Source organism: Staurois parvus, unplaced genomic scaffold (genome assembly GCF_062004578.1).
Source record: "Staurois parvus isolate SC_StPar_1 unplaced genomic scaffold, SC_StPar_1.0 ptg000656l, whole genome shotgun sequence".
NCBI classification, from domain to species: domain Eukaryota; kingdom Metazoa; phylum Chordata; class Amphibia; order Anura; family Ranidae; genus Staurois; species Staurois parvus.
In genome coordinates this window covers 3,913,345-3,933,020 of record NW_028318452.1, presented here as the reverse complement: position 1 = coordinate 3,933,020, position 19,676 = coordinate 3,913,345, and the positions used below count along the sequence as shown (strand labels likewise).

At 40.0% G+C, this 19,676-nt stretch overlaps 1 protein-coding gene across 4 annotated transcripts in view; it reads left to right on the top strand.

Annotated features, from left to right (window-relative positions):
- The window catches only part of POLK (DNA polymerase kappa), a 146,598-nt gene that overhangs the window by 48,610 nt on the left and 78,312 nt on the right, over nucleotides 1-19,676 (top strand). For all 4 annotated transcript variants that reach the window (XM_089694236.1, XM_089694237.1, XM_089694234.1 and 1 more), the window contains exons 2-3: nucleotides 5,240-5,407; nucleotides 11,590-11,709. In XM_089694236.1, the coding sequence (XP_089550362.1) occupies nucleotides 5,270-5,407; nucleotides 11,590-11,709 (258 nt within the window). In that variant the 5' untranslated portion in view covers nucleotides 5,240-5,269. The remainder of the gene's footprint in view (nucleotides 1-5,239; nucleotides 5,408-11,589; nucleotides 11,710-19,676) is intronic.

The following is a 19,676-nucleotide window of genomic DNA, read 5'->3' as shown; positions in this document are numbered from 1 at the left end:
GCTTAAAGCACAAAAAAGAAATGCCCAGTGGTGATCAAATACCACCAAAAGAAAGCTCTATTTGTGGGGAAAAAAATGACAAATTTAATTTATGTACAGCGCTGCATGATCATGCAGGTGTCAGTTCAAATAACGCAGTGACGTATAGCAAAAACATGGCCTGGTCATGAAGAGGTTTGAATCTTCCGAAGTGGATAATAATAATATAATTGAATCTGTTTATTGGCCTTGCACAAGCCAGAGATTTAGCTGAGAATCAGAATGGTTGGGTTATCCCTGCCTGGTTCACATATATGCGGATTGGATGCAGTTTGAACCACATCCAATCCGCATGACATCTGAATTAACATTGCTTCCTATGGTGCCTGTTCACATATGTCCTGTGCAGTGGCAGTGCGGATTGAAAAAGAGTCCTGTCCGATTTCTGAGCAGTACGGTCTGGTTCAGGTACGAATTACAGGTTATTGACTTCTATGGGAACCATTTCCAAACCGCACGTATCAGTTGTGAACAGGATAAAATCCTGACTTGAACCTGATGTAAATGGAACATGAATTGCTGAACAACTACTGTATTAATTAGCTGTGAAACCAGAGCTTCAATCCGCACCGCACACGTGTGAATCTATTTTTTTTAAATCGCTATACAAATGTTTTGGCATTTGCATGAAAGTTAAAAATAATCTTCATAGCATTGTCATTTTGTTTGAATGTTCTTAGGGCTATTTTCTCTCAAAAAAGTATAAAGGTGAATGTTCTAATAAGTAGAAACTGACAATTCCCACGTTATAAACATTATGGGATTTATTTGTGACTTTTGTGCAAATGCTGAGACATTCACTCTGCAAGTTTTTGATGAACAGACCGCTCAGTGTCAAGTGCTGAATGCTCAGTAGGAAACGAACATGGTAGTTTCATTTGCACTTTTCTGAAATCTCTATATACACAGCTTATGCAGTGAATTTAAATATACATTTTGTAGCTTTAAATGATTTATTTATTTTTTAGAGAAAAAAAAGATCATAAGAACTGAATTTGACTACAGAGGGTCTGACTACTGCGCTTATCTGACGGCGCTTTATAGAAGTTCATGTGATGTATGGAGGATAGAGTGTGTCTCAATTGTTCTGACATGCAAGGCTCCTGCTAAAACTAGTTCCCCTGCAGTGCTTGCACACATTTCAAACAAATCTTTTTCCACATTCAAAGAGCAATCAGACTGACTTGTTCTTGAGGAATTCTTCTGTTTGATGCAAGAATACCCTGTGGAGGTAGTCAATATGGAACGCACAGATTGACAAATTCATTCTGGTGTTCTGAGTCGCACTGCAAGTCCTTATCAAAGACTTGACTGAATTATTCACTTCAACTTGGCTTTTCCTGCATTCCTTCTGCACCAGAGAGAGCTGGGACATAGGGGGTTAAAGTGCAGAAAAGTTAGGTTTTTGAAGAACTAACTGACTTAGTCATAGTTGGGTTCTGTCTGGCAAACGGGTTATGTTTTATGCGTAGTGCGCAGCTGTGCAGAGGGATAAACGATCAGAAGCTTAAGGGTCATTTTGAGTAAGTGCACTCTAAACTCCTTTTCCCATGTCCAGGAAAATCTGTTTTATTTGTAAATCTATCCTTTATGTTTTTTCTTATCACATTGACCCTTGAGAGGGTTCTCACATTGGATTGAAAGATTGTGCTGTAAAGATAAAATCATTTTATGGCTTCTGGCATTACAGACGCCTAGTCAGCAAATGTGCAAGGAGCATCAAAACATTGCTTCTTAGTTTTAGCACTAAGATACTCCATAAGCTGGCTTTTTACGCTTTTCGATTTTATTCGTACAGTTTGCAGGGGTGAACAAAAAAAAAAACGAACAGATTCCTTCATCCATGCAATACAGCATAGCAAGGGAGTCACTCTGACAGCCCCAGGTTATAACTCTTCACTTCTGGGAATGCTCATATTATACACAGGTAAAATAAGTACTGGACACATCACCATTTTTCTCGGTAAATACATTTCAAAAGATGCTAAGTGTTCACCGCATGTTGGTAACAACCCATGCAATCTATACATACAGAGAAACCAAAACAAATAAGTTCAGAAATTAAGTTATGTGTACTTAAACGGAATGACACAGGGAAAAAGTATTGAACACGCTAACTGAAATTTATTTAATATTTCATAACAAATCCTTTGTTGGTAACGACAGCTTTAAGACACCTCCTGTATGGAGAAACTAGTTGCATGCATTGCTCCGATGTGATTTTGGCCCTTTCTTCCGCACAAACAGTCTCAGATCTTGAAAGTTCTGTGGGCCTCTTCTATGAACTCTGATCTTTAGTTTTTTCCATAGATTTTCTATTGGATTCAGGTCAGGTGTTTGGCTGGGCCATTCTAGCAGCTTTATTTTCTTTCTTTGAAACCAACAGAGAATTTCGTTGGCTTTTTGTTTGGGATCGTTGTCTTGCTGAAATGTCCACCCTCATTTCATCTTCATCAGCCGGGTAGATGGCAGCAGATTTTTATCAAGAATGTCTTAGTACATTTTTCTATCCATCCATCCTTCAATGATATGAAGTTTGTCAGTATCGTATGCTGAAAAACAGCCCCACACCATGATGTTCCCATCTCCAAACTTCACTGTTGGTATGGTGTTTTTGGGGTGATGTGCAGTGCCATTTGGCCTCCAAACATCGTGTGTATTATGGCATCCAAAGAGTTCACTTTTGGTCTCATCTGACCAGACTATATTCTCCCAGTATTTCACAGGCTTGTCTAAATGTTGTGCAGCAAACTTTAAATGAGCTTCAACATGCTTTGTCTTCACAAGTGGAGTCTTGCGTGGTGAGCGTGCATACAGGCCATGGGGGGTGAATGCACTACTTATTGCTTTCTTTGAAACAATTGTACCTGCTTATTCCAGGTCTTTCTGAAGCTCTCCACAAGTGGTCTTTGGCTCTTGGACAACTCTTCTGATAGTTATTTTCACTCCTCTGTCAGAACTTTTGCGAGGAGCACCTGGTCGTGGCTGTTTTTTTAAAACCTGTAACCAATGCCATCATGTTTTGCAACAATAAGGTTGTGAAGGTCTTGAGAGATCTCTTCTTTTACCTATCATGAGATGTTTCTTGTGTGACACCTTGGTAATTAGACACCTTTTTATAGGCCATCCGTTGAGACTGAACCAGCTGATATTAATCAATTAACTGACAATATTGCTTTCTAACTATTGATAGATATCAGCTGGTGTCCTGTCTTTCCATGCCTCTTTGCACCTCCCATTCTTCATGTGTTCAATACTTTTTCCCTGTGTCATTCCATATTATTACACGTAACTTTGTTTCTGAACTTTTTTGTTTTGGTTTCTTTGTATGTATGGATTGCATGGGTTGTCACCGATATGTGGTGAACATTTCATGTCAATAGCAACTTTAGAAATATATTTACCCAGAAAAATGGTTACGTGTTCAGTACTTATTTTACCTGCTGTATGTATCTCATCAAAGAAAAGACCATACATTTTTTCTTTTTTTTCATTCAGTTTGCAGGATAAATGACAAAATCTAACAGTGTATGGCTAGCTTTAGGAGTTGATGAGAAGTGTGCTAGTGTAAAAAGAAAATTCAGTTGTAAAAATGAAGATAAAGTCCATCTAAAGCCTCAAGTTTTTTCATCTCTGAGTGATGAATAGGCATTTTCAATGTATGTTACTGTATGTTAAATTTTCTAAAAGAATTTTAATTTACCTCCTCTTTTGAATTACTCCTCTAAACAGTTACATAAGTATGTAGATTGTTTATGCTTTGTCTAGTCACCCAGCAATGGATTTCCTATGCAGCTTACCCCCATAGTATTTATGCCCTCTGAGAATGAGCCGAGTCACGAACACCCAATATTACTTCATTGACCACTCTGACACACACAACAAAGAATTTATGACCCCAATTTAAGTGAAGCTGCGATTATACTTACAAAAAGGCAGCTTACACAAAGATAACAATCCAGCAAGAAATAGCAAAAATTAAAACCCCTAACTCTATCCTCATACTGTTAATGATAACAGAGGAGATAATGAGCAATCGGGCCCAGATAGTGATACCAATTATTAAATCCACTTAAACCATAGCAGGGACACTGGGGGCACAGTAATGACAGCCAGATTGTAGGAACAAGACCCCTTTTTGGCCATGCCGTCATCAAGACACCCAGAACATGACCCCTAGAAGTCCAAGTCTGCCTGCAGGTCTTTGCAGTGGAATTGATAACAGACTTTCCATGTAAGGATACCATAATTCAGTAAAGTCCTCAAATGGAACAAGTATTTTTAAAAACTTTTGTGACAGAGAACAATTATAATTTGTTGGGTTGGTTGGGGCCCTTACAGTGGTGCATGTCTGATGGAGTTCCTTGGTTCTCTCCTAGTCAAATATCAGTAGGCCTTTTAACGGATGAAACTATTGGGTGCTTATGCAGATAGACTTTGGATAGACTTGTTTGGGTATTCTGCACATTCAGGATGATTCCATAACCCGATCGGTGTCCCTATGTCTCTGTGGGGACAGACCAGTGACTCTACTGTCTGATTCCAGAACACTGTAGATGAACCAGTGGCTCCACTGTGCACATCAGATGCGACTGCAGACAGATGGGCAGTGCTTCCCTGTGTCACTGGGCAGTTGAGGAGCTGGCTGTGTGGGGAACAGGTGCTACAGACTCCACATTCTGCTCTTCCCTCTGTCCCTGTGCTTGATTTGGCACCAAGTTCCTCTAGTTTTCCCGGGTGGCTTTGAAAAAGTTTCCCCCTCTCCCCCTGTTCCCCTCTTTGGTTGCAAAGGCCCCTGGGAGCTGTAGCCACCTTCCCAGCTGAGAGCAGTCCCACCAAGATCTGATGGAACTACATATCCTGTGATTCTTCTCTTGAACACTCTCCTGCCTTTGGTATCTGATCTAAGTCAATCAGAAAGGGACAGTGGAAGTCGATGAGAACTCAATATGTGGACATGCTGGGACTTGCCGTCAGACCTTAATTGATGCAAACAGTTAGTCTTTACCCAAAGAACTTTGTCAGCACCTGGCTACTCCAGTAACAATCATTTGCCTTTTTTTTTGTTGGGTGTGAGAATGTACAGTAAATGCTCTAAAGGCAGCCACCTAGCATTCATCTGGCATACTCACAATTTCAGTATTACTGTGTCGAAATGTGAGCTGTATATTGGCAATAAAAATGCTTGTTTGTTTTTCAGGTTGTGACCCGTAGATTACAAATCTAAAAAATGGATCAGAAAGATGAGAAAGAAACTGCTCCTAGCAATGATGCCTTCCAATACAGAATGGGTCTCAATGACAACAAGGCAGGGATGGAGGGGCTGGATAAGGAGAAAATCAACAAGATCATCATGGATGCTACAAAAGTTAGTTAGCAACTTAAAGAAGCCCTTTTCTATTATTATTTTACTTATGTCACTTCACTGTGGATCAGAGCCATGTACTATTTTTTTTTTTTTTTACTGTTCTTTGTGTAACCAAATGCAGCTATATGAAAAATCACTTAATATAAACCTATTGATGACATTTGGGCCAATTCACACTTCGTAATTCCAGATCGCATGGCAGGTGCTGCAAAATGTGCAGTGCGCATTTGGGTTTCATTATCCTTCAATAGCACCCTAAACCCAATGCGATTGCATGGCAGTCACAGCATACTGCGCCTTTAAAAATCATGTGAAGCTTGTCGCCTTTTCGGACAACAAACACGCATAGGGCAGCCCATTTAAGTGAATTCATCACTTGAGAATCAGACTTTGAAACACTTGTAGTGAGAACGCTGGTTCCCAGTATGCGATATGTGAACGGAGTCTTACACAAGAAAAGTCTGAAGACCAAAAACCACCAGATTTCTGTTTTCTTTATTTGTATAGCGATCCAAAATCATGAATGGTGCTCAGATATACTCCTATTTATTTCACAGCTTTGCACTGCCTGCCTCTCTTACTCTTCGCTTCACTATTAGTGGCCCATGATGGACCAGTAGTGAACTAAAGCATGTGGTGGGACAGAGCTAATGACCATAGGAACATACTTAAAAGAAAAGAAAACTGATATGCAGGTCCCTGGAGGTTGACACTCTTCATTGCACTAAAAAGATAGTTACATAAGGAGTTGACACGTTTACAGGATGAACTTAAAACACTAAGCCTGAATAAACCTAAGTCACCCTTTCCAGGTGCAAGTGCACATTCTACAAATATGCAATCAAGTGCGGCACTCTTTGACCAACTCCCTCAGCCCCCTTACGAGTACCATATTTATTCCCCATCTCTGCTAGCACCTGGGTACTCACACATGATACCAAGACTTTTGGTGATTTCTAAAGTAATCTACAGGTAAAACGTGAAAAATTAAAATATTGTGAAAAAGTTATTTAATTTCAGTAATGCAACTTAAAAGGTGAAACTAATATATGAGATAGACTCACACTGCAAGATGCTTGAAGTCCAGTGTGAAGTTTCCACAGTCTGTGTTGATTTGGGGAGCCATGTCATCTGCTGGTGTTGGTCCACTGTGCTTCATTAAGTCCAGGGTCAACGTAACCGTCTACCAGGAGATTTTGGAGCACATCATGCTTACTTCTGCGGAAAAGCTTTATGGGGATGCTGACTTCATTTTCCAGCAGGGCCCAAACCAAGTACTGAGTACATATGCATGCTTATGCTTTTCAGAGGTCCAATATTGTTCTATGTACAATCCTTGTTTTATTGATTGCATGTAATATTCTAATTTTCTGAGATTGTGGATTTGGGGTTTTCATGAGCTGTAAGCCATAATCATCACAATTATGACAAATCATGGCTTGAACTATCTTGCTTTGCATGTAATGAGTCTATCTAATATATTAGTTTCACCTTTTAAGTTGCATTACTGAAATAAATGAACTTTTGCACGATATTCTAATTTTTCGAGTTTCACCTGTATATAACCTGCCAAACAATGCAGCCATGCACAATGGCAACCCCAGATCAGACAGTATTGAGGCTTATCTAGAAGTGTCTGGCCTACCCTCTACTTCAACGACAGCTATTAAAAGCCTAGATGCCCATATAACCTGTGCTGAACTCCAAACTGCCATTACAAACATGCAAATGAACAGGGCCTAGGGCCTGATGGCTTTACCTTATACTATTATGAACATTTTCTCCCTTGCTTGGCTCCACATGCTTTGTTTTTACTTATTGCGAGAGACACCCCTTTTCCATGGACATGTTGTATGCACACATCATGCAAAGCCTGGCAAACATCTAAAGGCCTGTGCTAGTTACAGACCTATTTCCATTTTAAACTGCAGCATTAGAATATTCGTCAGAATTCTTACGAATCCTCTCAAACCTTTTCTGCCTGGCATTATTCATCTCGACGAAGCTGGATTTATGTCTTCTTGTGAAGTCAGAAATAACACAACCAGAACCCTTGACCAAATCGTTCATGCAAGATCGAAAACCATCCCTCTGCTTCAACTCCACATGAGTGCGGAGGTTTTCATTCAAGTAGATTAGGATTTTCTTGACTCAACACTGTGACATATTGAGCTTTCCCCTCATATGTTACAGTAGATTGGATCCCTATACTCCTCACTCATGACATCAAAATAAACCCTACCCCATCCACAGTATTCCTAATTGCTAACAGCACCCACCAAGGCTGTCCACTTTCACCTCTTAACTTTGGAACCATTTCTCAGATACATTAGGAAATCCAAGGGTCGAAGGTAGGGAATATCACCCATAAAACTGCAGCCTACGCTGATGACCTCCTGTTTTATATAAAACAATTACTTCTCTAACTATAAAATCAGGGGCCTTATCACCAATCAGGGTGATATCCTTATCACCAGAACTAGGGGACCATTTGAAGCAATATTTTCTATTCAAATGGTCATAAACCACGTTTACCTGGTACCTCCTACAAGCACTGCCAGTACAGGTCTCCCAATACGTTTTAAAAATGTATTGCTCAGCATTTATTTAGGTTTATGTGGGAAGGTGACTCACCTTGGGCTTTTAAGGACATCTGCCTTTTACCCAAATCCAAGGGTGGGATTAGCTTTACCATACCATCACTTACCTGACCCATAAAATCTGCTGGTGCTGCCATACAGGGTCCAAGCTCTGGGTGTAACTTTAAACATAACTGTGCACCCTTCCCCCTCTTGGGGGCACCATGGGTAGGATTCATAGGTACCAGGCAAATCCTTTTTCTGTCAATACAGGACACTAAAAACCTTTGAAGAAATCTGCTTCCAACAAGAGCCCTTAAAGTGCAGTTTCCACATTGCATCAATTACTCTTATCTAACATCCAGCAATCCCCTGACTCTTTTCTCCACAAATGGGAGAAGGATCTGAATACACCTTTTCTGAGCAATAGACCGAACACATTGTACTTTCTCTTACAGCAAACTTCCAGCAGTAGCAAATTTCAAGGTCTTAAAGTAGAAGTCTGGTCTAATGTAAGCTTAAACCTTTTCCCACCCCTATTCTTAACTCTATACTAACTAGCCTGTAAAGGAAAGATGTTTATATTTACCTATTTTAAAGGTGCTCCAGTCTGGTCATGTGATCTCCCCAGAAGCCCGCTTCCAGGGACAGGAGAGAGCAGTGACAATGGCTGCAAAGCCTGGAAGGTGATATTACCCATAGGCTTACTATGGGGCATCAGTTGCTTGCTGTTTCTTCTCAACCCCTGAAGCTGGCGCTGGGAGCTGATCATGTGACCCTACCGAAACATGCTTAAATTGGGTAAGTATGGACATCTTTCCTTTACTAGGAAAGTTTTTTTAGGGCTTAGAATGAGAGTGGGAGCACGTTTTAAGCTTGGATTAGATCAGACTTCTACTTTAAGATCTTGACATTTGTTATTGATGGAGATTTGGTGAATCAGCAGGTTGAACAAAAAAACGAATAAATGTAGATCACTAATTCTCCCCAACTCTTTGTAAGCACACTTCACCTCTACCCTTAGAGGTGTACAAATATAAATATAAATATGCTCAGTGACAATTAATAAAAGAAACCTTTCATTATATAATAATTTCAAAAATCCAAAATCTATAATTTTTCAAATTAAAGTCCAATTTCAAATTAAAGTCCAATATGACAATAAAATAAATAAATAAATACGTGTAGTCCAAAAATTGATTCAAGTGTAAAAACTCTCCGCTGCTTGCAAAAACTTGATTACCTCAAAAAAACCAAAATATACATAGTGCATTATCCTTTATAAATAAAAATTTACATGTGAAATCATTCCGGTAATATTCACCCAAGTGAAAACACGTGTATATATCAAACCACATACACATGCGATATACTGTGCAAAACCATGCATGTGAAACACTCTACTGTGCTAAAAAACTCATGACACAGTGCACACTTCTATCAGGGTAAGGAGTGAATACCCTTACCAATATTCAAAGCAATTTATGTTTTTGATCTCAATCCACAGAAATTGCCTGATGATATAAATCCTTTTGAAGATGTCCTCAGGGTTTGCTTTGATCCTATGATACTGTATGGATCCTTCCACCCTAGCAACTCAGATATGTTTCCACCATATACGCCAGTCAGATACCCATATATAAGGAACAAATCATAGCGTGATACTGCCACATACTAAGATCCAAAACTTTTAATCATCCTGCTTACATTAAAAACATCTTTCCATCGCATATAGCATATAAAGACCTGTCTGCCATCCGGAATCCAGGAGAGTCCTAATCGCAAGTCACAGCCGATTTTTGCCCTATCCAATATGGCCGCCGCTCCACTTCCGGTATTCTCGTATGCGTCTGACGTCACCTCCCTTTGACGCGTTTCGTCATTGGACGTAATCATAAAGGGTACGATCGTCAGATTCCTGCATTTTGTTGCTCTGAAGAAATAGCTGGTTGTTTCTCTATGACCTGTGAAGTCTGATTCTAGCAGCTCAAAGTCAGATTATTGGCATTTCCAGGGAACATCCAGATCTCCTCACTGCAGACACCAAAACTGCCAATGACTTGCTGTGACTTGCGATTAGGACTCTCCTGGATTCCGGATGGCAGACAGGTCTTTATATGCTATATGCAATGGAAAGATGTTTTTAATGTAAGCAGGATGATTAAAAGTTTTGGATCTTAGTATGTGGCAGTATCACGCTATGATTTGTTCCTTATATATGGGTATCTGACTGGCGTATATGGTGGAAACATATCTGAGTTGCTAGGGTGGAAGGATCCATACAGTATCATAGGATCAAAGCAAACCCTGAGGTAATCTTCAAAAGGATTTATATCATCAGGCAATTTCTGTGGATTGAGATCAAAAACATAAATTGCTTTGAATATTGGTAAGGGTATTCACTCCTTACCCTGATAGAAGTGTGCACTGTGTCATGAGTTTTTTAGCACAGTAGAGTGTTTCACATGCATGGTTTTGCACAGTATATCGCATGTGTATGTGGTTTGATATATACACATGTTTTCACTTGGGTGAATATTACCGGAATGATTTCACATGTAAATTTTTATTTATAAAGGATAATGCACTATGTATATTTTGGTTTTTTTGAGGTAATCAAGTTTTTGCAAGCAGCGGAGAGTTTTTACACTTGAATCAATTTTTGGACTACACGTATTTATTTATTTATTTTATTGTGATATTGGACTTTAATTTGAAATTGGACTTTAATTTGAAAAATTATAGATTTTGGATTTTTGAAATTATTATATAATGAAAGGTTTCTTTTATTAATTGTCACTGAGCATATTTATATTTATATGAACAAAAAAACTGACTCGATTCCCCCATCCACTCACTTGATGTGATGCAGGAATCACAGCTTCTGAGCTATTGTACTCCGACAGTGGAGAGACTTCCCTGTTGTCAGAATACACAGATCAGTGCTACCGGCTATTCAGCAGGACTGGCCAAATTTCGATCCATGTATGGGCAGGGAGGTTATCCTGATTGACTTCTGTACAATGGCCCTGTTGGATTTTTGCCACTTGATCGGCACTGCCAGCTATAGCCATTTCCGCTGATCAGTGTGTTCTAATGGCAGGGAAGTCTCAACACTGTCAGAATAAAATATCTTTGAAGACAGGATTGAGTACGTGGATGGTGGAATTGAGTCAACTGACTTCTGTGCAACCTCCCCGCTCCCTGCTGAACCAGACAAATTTCAAACCATGTATGGCCAGCTTTTAATGTCTTTTCTTTGTTTTGTGACGTTACTCTACACAGTTCTACCAGTTCAGATTTCTTATTCTGTTATTGATGACATGATGACCCATATTTAATTCTGTAAACAAGGGTTTTCTTTTAGCACCATCAAAAAAGCTGAAATACAAGCTGAGAACAGATTTCATAATATTAGGCCAAATGTCATATGTGCCTGACTTGCCATTAGCTCTGGCTTATACCAAAAAATGAGATAAGCCTATTAAATTTAATATTTTTTTTAAGATGGGAATTTTATATTTTCAAGATGTTAAAAACGCCTCACAATAAGTTATTTCCGTATAGTACTATAGATAAGGTACAGTCATATTTGTTTTGCAGGGCTCCAGATTTTATGAAAATGAGCTAAAAAAAGACCAGCAAGTTAAGCAGCGTATTGAGAAAATGCTTCAACAAAAAGCCCTGCTGACCAGTTCACAAATCAATAAAGCTCAAATTCAGGTACTTATGTGTTTACCTCTGTTTTTGTTATTTTTTATATAATTTCAGTAACTTTTATTAAAGGTAATACTTTCTTAAATAAAATTTGCTTATTGTTGCTGATCAATATTTGAAAGAAATCCAATCGTCTTTGCCAAAATTTAAGACCTCTCCACTTTACCAGAGAAATCCGAAAACTTGGCAAGGTTTTCTGCTAACTCATTTATTTGGAAGCATAGGGTGGCCACGGACAAAAACATCTTGCAAAGAGCTAGGGATGCTAGGGAATTCCTGGAGCTTGATTTGTGAACACAAATTAAGGGAAGAAATAGAAAAAAATAGTTCAAAATCCAAATGAAATGGTATCTTGTTCCTTCAAGGCTGATACAAATGGCTCCTAACCTAAAGTTAAAATGTTTTCACAAATGTGAACAACTGGAGAACATGTGCCACATTTGGGGAAAAAGCCCCAAGATGGGAAATTTTAGATAAGTATATACCTTGATGCATCCACTGATCTAGCAAAGAACCCAACAGAGCCTCTATTGGATAAACTATTACAAAGTATTTTGAAGAGACATCAAAAACTAATTTCATAAATTCTTTTTGGTTGTGCAAATTTTCATCGCCATACCACAAAAAGCCTCCTTAGTCGATATGACACTGGTGAAGACCAAATATAAAATGGATACAGATGAGGAACTAATTACAAGTATTTTGTTTTCTTCTCCTTCATTCTTCTCTCACCCCCAATTTTTTATTCAACTGATTTTTCTTTTAAATGGAAACCATGCATACCCATCCTACCTTAAGAGGTTATAAAAGTCAAGAAAACATTGGTGCTCAACAGAGGTTTTCCTCTTGAAATATATTATGAAACTCCTGCACACAGCAATTAGTTCCAATATTTCTTAAATACAGCTTACATCAAATGGTCTTCTTACATGTTTCAGATCAAAACAGCCTTTAGTTGTAGCTAATGCATACATAAAAATGTGCAGAGGTATAACCTTTTCTTCCAATTTGCTGGGAGAAAGAGAATCCAAACAGAACACCTGTGTGTAATTATAACAAATAAAGCTAATATCAGCACATTACTATTACAAAAATATATCAAAACTTGTACCAAAGCATATAGACAGGTAAAAACAAAACAATTAACTATAGAGATCCAGATTTTTTAAATTTCTAAAGTATCAGTAGTGGGATTCTTTTAATGTGGGGTATTACATGTCGGATATTCACCTGTCGGGAATTTTAAGGTGCATAGAAATACTAAGGGGTCTGGTTATAAAAAAAAATTGCTGTGTGTCTCAGTATACCTGCAAAAGTCACCCATTATGTTTGCAATTGTGAAATGTCAGCTTAAAATTGCTGCCTTTCACAGGGCAAATGTGACATTCGATCCTATGAGGAAAAACCTAAAGAACATTCAAGCAGTTAGGCCCCATGCATAATGTGCATTTATCCCTGCTGCATGGGGCTCTGGCATTTCCCTGCGGGCATAGAGCAAAGGAGTCCAGTCCAGCTCCATTGCCGGAAGCTTGTCAAACTGAGAGGCTGATGGCTGCTGCAAATAGAAAAGGAACCTGGTAGCACAAACATTTAGGGCAGTATCTACCTAGAAGCAGATACGTGGAACGCAGACTTCTTGCGTTCTTCGCTGGTCGCATACTGCTCTCAACGTTTGTATTTTATCAACTCTCTAGTACTCAAAATTCTTGCTAGTAATGCATCTGCCCTTCATTTTATCATTAACTTTTTGGACAGGACACTAAGTAGATACCTCCCCTACTGTCTTTATGATTTTTTTCCCTGTATCAGACCTCTTCTGTTATGATGTACAGCGAGAGGAGCATACACATGCCAAAAGCTACTTTTTCCTTGTGTATCTTAATGAGGATACAAGGAATTGGTTTTGGTTTTTCTTTTGGAGATAAGATTGTAGCAATTGTAAGGCTAGCTCTGGGAAAAAAAATAAAATGGTGCCCCATCAAGTGCTTAAAAATACAATTAAAATAAAATAAAGTAAACCTGAGGAGGTATTGTGAATGCATTGTCCAACACTGCCCAATGCAGGTACAGAGAGGTTCCAATTTCTCATGTGACACGTGGACATCTGGAAAAGGTACTGTAAGTATAAACCAAATTAAAGCATAATGTACTGCAGGAGGGAAAAACCTGAACCTGGAGTTGGGCTTTACATTTTATAGTAGGTACAGTTTGTGTGGTACATTTTATTGTAGGTACAGTTTCTGTAGGTTTTACAGTTTGTGTGGTATTTTTTAGATAAGGGAGTTTTTCTTTAATCACATTATAACAAAAATGTTAGTACCATGAATAAGCATTTAAACGGAACAGGGCTGAAAGGAGTTCTGCTTGAAAACATTCTTGATTTTGTGTTTGCTTTGTGTTCATTGCTTGCACAAAATCCTGAAGGTCAAGGTTAAACAGAGCTTGACTGTGAGCGCTGAGATAGATCTCCTTTTGTTCATCAGAGGAGTGCGGAGCCAGTCATAGGTTCTGGTCATGCTTGCATCAAGAGGTTTAGAAGACTTGGAAATCATAAGACAAAGCTGGAATGCACACACTCATTAACACCAGAGTGAAGAAACACGCTGTTATCAAAAACAAATCAGAAGCGTCAAACAACCGCCGCATATTGGGTGCAGGCTGTGTGGTTTGGCTATGAAATGTATTGTGATTATTAGCTTGGTGCCACAGTTTGTGGTTATTATAATATCTAGATTTGTCTGAAACTCTATTCGGCAGAGTTTTGCTGTGTCTAGTAAGATGATTATTTTACTGTTTCCTGAAACTGTGCAGAGCTTTTTGTTTCTGCTCCCGTACGATTTCTTTAATATGGTTCATTATTATAATATTGAATCTGAACTCAATGCAAACAGCCAAATAGGCAATTGCAAGACACATATATAAGAGCTGTTTTACTTGCCAAAAGATTAGTATTTTTGTCCGTCCGATCCTGAGATTTGCACAGCTCTGACACATAGCAGAGTCTTGTCTGGGACCTAATGTTTTTCTCTTGTGCAGTTAAGTATTACTTACAGGTCTTGTGTAAGCCTGTGACTCGACAGTGAAAGTAGAAGCAGCAAAATGGCGAGCTCATCTTCTTGTCACTCTGCTCTCTCCTCATGTCAACGTGTTCTTTGTTAGCATATGGGCACTGCAGCACAGCTGACTGTTTCCTTGTGCTGCTTCTCCCTCTCCCCAGCAGGGACTGTCCAAATTTCAGTGTCTGGGCTCCCCTGCTAGACAGTGGTCTACTAAGCAGAAAAGAAAAAGTCTGGTACCAGTTTTAGAATACAATGCCAGACAAGCGTGTGGGAAGAGGAGAGGGGGAGAAGGGTGTTTAGATTGGAGGGAGGAATCAGAAAAAAATGAAAAAAAAATCACCATGTATAGGCAGCTTTAGTCTGGATACTGCTGTACAGAGGATTACAAAAGGTTGGTTTCTGATTAAATTGAGGTACTAGCAATCCTGATACTTAAAAGAGAAGTGTGGACTTTTTTTTTTCCCAAAGTATACTTACCTCGGAGGATGCAATATCAATCTGATGCAGCATCTGTCCCCCAGCGGCTCTAAGTGTGAGAACTCAGCAATCACATGACCGCTGATCGCTGAGTTCTCACAGTCGCTCTGAGCAGAGAACAGGACTGTCAGTCGCAGCTGTCTGCTCTGAGCCCCCCCCCCCCCCCACTGGTGCAGCTCCAGACTCTGGGATGGATCCCGACTTTGAAATCGGGATCTTTCCCCAACCTGAACTGGCTGAGTGACATCAGCCGTCAGCGAGCTTCAGCCCACTGTCAGCTGAAAACAGGTCACAGGAGTGCAGAATGAACTGCACTCCTGTGATCCACAGGAGAAGTACAGCCAAAAGAGCTTTAGCTGTACTTCTCCTTTAATTAAATGCACAAATTGTGTATTAAAGTACAGCTAAAATCAACATTTTTTTTTTGCATTTTGGACAGAGTGGAGATGGATTAGAACACCTGTCAGTTTTTATTGCTGTCTGTGTCCTGATTAGTGGAATTCATCCTCTCTAATTTGCCCTGTTTAACATTATCATTGAAAGTAAAACTAAAAGCAAATCACAAATTTTGGGTTGTCCCCCAGGAAAGTAATGGTGGGAAATCTTCCAATGGGGACACTAGTTTTGGTGACCTGGGGGTCCCCAAGGGATTCCCCTAATTTGCTGGGATTTCCTCTCACTTCCTGGTTTGGATATGGGACAGGAAGTGAAAGTAAATATCCCCAAAGGGACACAAATGGCAAAAAAATAAATAGATGGGTTATACCTAGGAATGCACCGATACCCTTTTTTTTTTATCGGCAAAGTTTGAATACTGATACTTTCGGTCAAGTACTCAACGATACCGAGTACCAATACTTTGCCGTGCAATTTGCTTCGTTACAAAATGTATTGATACAAATTGCACCACAAAGAATAGCATGTGATTTGAAAAGGAATGCAATTTCTGTCCAGATCGCATGCTGTTCTTTGTGGTGCAATTTGTATCAATACATTTTGTAACTAAGCAAATCGCACGGCAAAGTATCGGTACTCGTTATCGTTGAGTACTTGACCGAAAGTATCAGTATTCATACTTTGCCGATAAAAAAAAAAGGGTATCGGTGCATTCCTAGGTAGAACCCGTCTATTGCTGTGTGAACTTGTAATGTGGACTTGTAATAGCCTGAGTTCAAACAGGAGCGGTGCGGGAAACCTCCCTGCACCGATCCCATACTGTCACCGAAGGAAAAGCTGATTTGAAATCCCTGCGGCTTTTTCTCCTCTCAGTGCAGGGATGACAGTACAGGCTAGACAGCTTTTGATTGGTCAGCATCGCCAATGTATTTTTACAATTACTTTAATTTGTATACAACCTATACAGGCATTGCAAACTATAATTGTGTTATAATAGGAATCAGAGGTGGGGTCCCTAACAAAATCATTTGCTCTCTGACCACCATTTTAACAACAATCCCACTACTGATACCTATACCAAAAAAAAAAAAAACCACAATAAACATTGCTATTTTGTTTCCTAGCAGTCTGAACTGCTGAGTGACACCGTGTGTTCACTATACAGCAGGGCAGCTGTTTGGCACGGGACCTGGAAGAGGGTGAGGATCCCTGTAGAAAGCAGCTTCCACAAGGATCAACCAGGTATGGAATTTGTATGCTTAAATTGATCCCAGCTGGATCAATGTAACTATGTAAAAATATCCATACCCTGAATTCATCTTTAAGCATTGGAAATTATTCTGATTGGTTGCCATGCACATCTGCTCCAGTTTTGGTAATTTCCCTTAATTTACCTGTTGATGTAAGAATCCGCTTCAAAGAAAATTTAAAGGTTTATTAGCTGCAGAATGAGAGATCAGGGGTTAAACGGCGAAAAAAAATAGTTCTCAGGCAAAACCATTGTACTTAATAAATATATCTAAACCCAAGAACAGAATTAAAATATATTGTAGTTTACCAGTCCATAGATGTGGCAGATGTCTTAGTTTTTCTTTTTTTCAATCTAAGAATATTTTTTGTAAGTTATAAATACCTGTCTACTGAACACTGCTACTGCCTGACTTGCAAAGCAGTATTGGGCTTGCAGTAATGCTGAAAAAGGTGCTGCACTGCCATGAAATTAGCATGCAAATTGGGAATCTGACAGTGGTGGCCTCCATTGCACAGGTATCTGATGCTTAAAAGGTGACAAGATTTTGTTGTTCATATGGTAGTATACAGGAAGCAAGTAGCTGTTTTTTTTATTGTAAGTTAAAAATCCACTTTTCGTGGACTAAAGAAAATAAAGTGAGCCTTATGTAAATATATTAAATATAAGAAACTAATTAGGCCACAGTGTCTCCTGGCAACAGATTTAGCCAATTGGGAGAGTAGGAGAGTAACATCATGAGAGGCCTCTTTGTGATACAGGTTCTTTATCTCCTGCAGCGACTGATTACTGAGCATCCCATATTAGCATCTGCCATCTGCCTGTTTAATAAATAAATTATGATGCTTACCAACTCATTAATACATATAATCAAATGCTTTATGCTTATTTAAAAACATCTGTGAATACTCAGTAAATGTATATATTGATGAACCCTCATTCATGTTGGCTCTTTTAGAATGTTAATTATTTGACTGAGCCAGTATGATATCTAGCCTAACATGGCAAAGAAAAGGTGAATGTGCTGTGGTCTGTATTTTGAGGCAAATGTCAGCTTCATAGTGCGTGGAGATCTACCTCCTAAATTTGAGTGCACACAGATGCAAGCCAAGAGCATCGACAGGACAGCACAAAATGCACCCTAATTGATAATGTTCTATGCGACACAACAGTATCTGCTACCCTGCTGTCCTCCAGAGAGGAACAAGGAATCTCTGTTGAACGACAAGCATTCCTCTTTATGGTAATGTCTCAATGGAAAGGGGTTAGGAGACAGAGTAGTGATCAGATTCTGATGTAGCGCTACCCCCCTTGAAGGAGCCACTTGGTGATTTTGGGTTCACTGTTCTGCACCTCGACTCAAAGAACACCCTCAACCGTTCAGGCACACCTAGTTGAATAAATCTGTACCAGAAAGTAAACTCGCACACGGATCGGAGTAAACTGTTATGAGGTTTATAGAAAACTTCAATGTGGACAGGATTGGCAGATGCAGAGTCAGTTGTATCAGCTTTAAACAAAGGAAAGAAAAAGACACTTATCACAGAGTCTCAGTTAGTGTTACCAGGCCTGCTTTTCTGAAACTAACCCAATTCCTTCAGCCTGAGGTGGCTTTACAGTCCCCAGTGAGCAATAAGACCTATCAAACAGGTAGACTAGCTCACTTGGGTCTCTCAGGACCTGATGGCAGGGAGGTAGCCTGAAATAAGAGCTCTTTACCCCAAAAAAACCAATGTTCTCCTAAATACGGTGGCAGTGAAGATTCTTTTGCACACGTGATGGGGCTCAGTTGGTGTAAAATGAGGGGAAGTGTGAATAATGGCTCTCTGAGGAACAATGCAACAAAGAAAAGCACACCCCCTGAAAGCAGCAATTGACTGGTGTAATTCTATCTTTAAGACACTGGTCACTAGTAGATCTAAAGCAATAAGATGTTAAGCTGGCAGAAGTGATTGTAGATGCAGGGCAGCTCCTCTCTAGACTGTAAGGCTGTTGTCACAGTAGGCAAAGGCCACTTTGAAGGGGTCAATTGATGATGGTGGCTACACAACTGTGGTCCGGCCTGTGGAATGGCTGCCTGCTATCAGTGCTGATGATAAGGCTGTGTTGAGTGTGGTCAAACAAAAGCGGCTGGAGGAACTAGGCCGCAACCTATAGTAACTATGTGCAATGTCCGCAACTGTGTGCAGGAAAATCACAAATGTGGAGCAGTGTCAATGTTCCCTTTGCTTGGTAATGCTTGAAACTCCCTCACCCGAGGTATGGCATCTGGCGAATTCTGGCGGCCTTTCTCTCTCTCCAGATGGGGCCTCCACGCACTCTCCGGTCCCGCCTGCAGCGTTCCATCCGGTCACCTGCTGGCAGAATAGCTCTCTGGATCAAGCGGCCAAGCCAGCCCACGCCACACTCCAGATCTCTCTCCGGTGGCTTTCTGGGCAGGGTGGCTCTCACCCTCTCGTGGGTCTCTGCCCCTCCTCTTCTTTTTCCCGGGCTACTGGGGCATGCTTGGGGCTGTAGTACATGCCCCATTGAATCCTTTGGACAGCCTCTCTTCTGAAACTAAATGTACCGTGGTGCACCAGTCCTGTTCCCCTATTGGTCCCTGGCTCTGGCCAAAGTGAAAGGTAGTGAGGGAGGGGTCAAATGGCCGGAGAGCATATTCAGAGCGTCTCTCTCTCTCTACCTCATGTGCTCCTGACAGAGAAAAAAGGGTGGGGCGAGCTGGGGGGAAAGACACACTGACAGCCTGACTCGCCTTCGCCTTGCTGCAGTGCCAGTTTCAACTTCCTCCA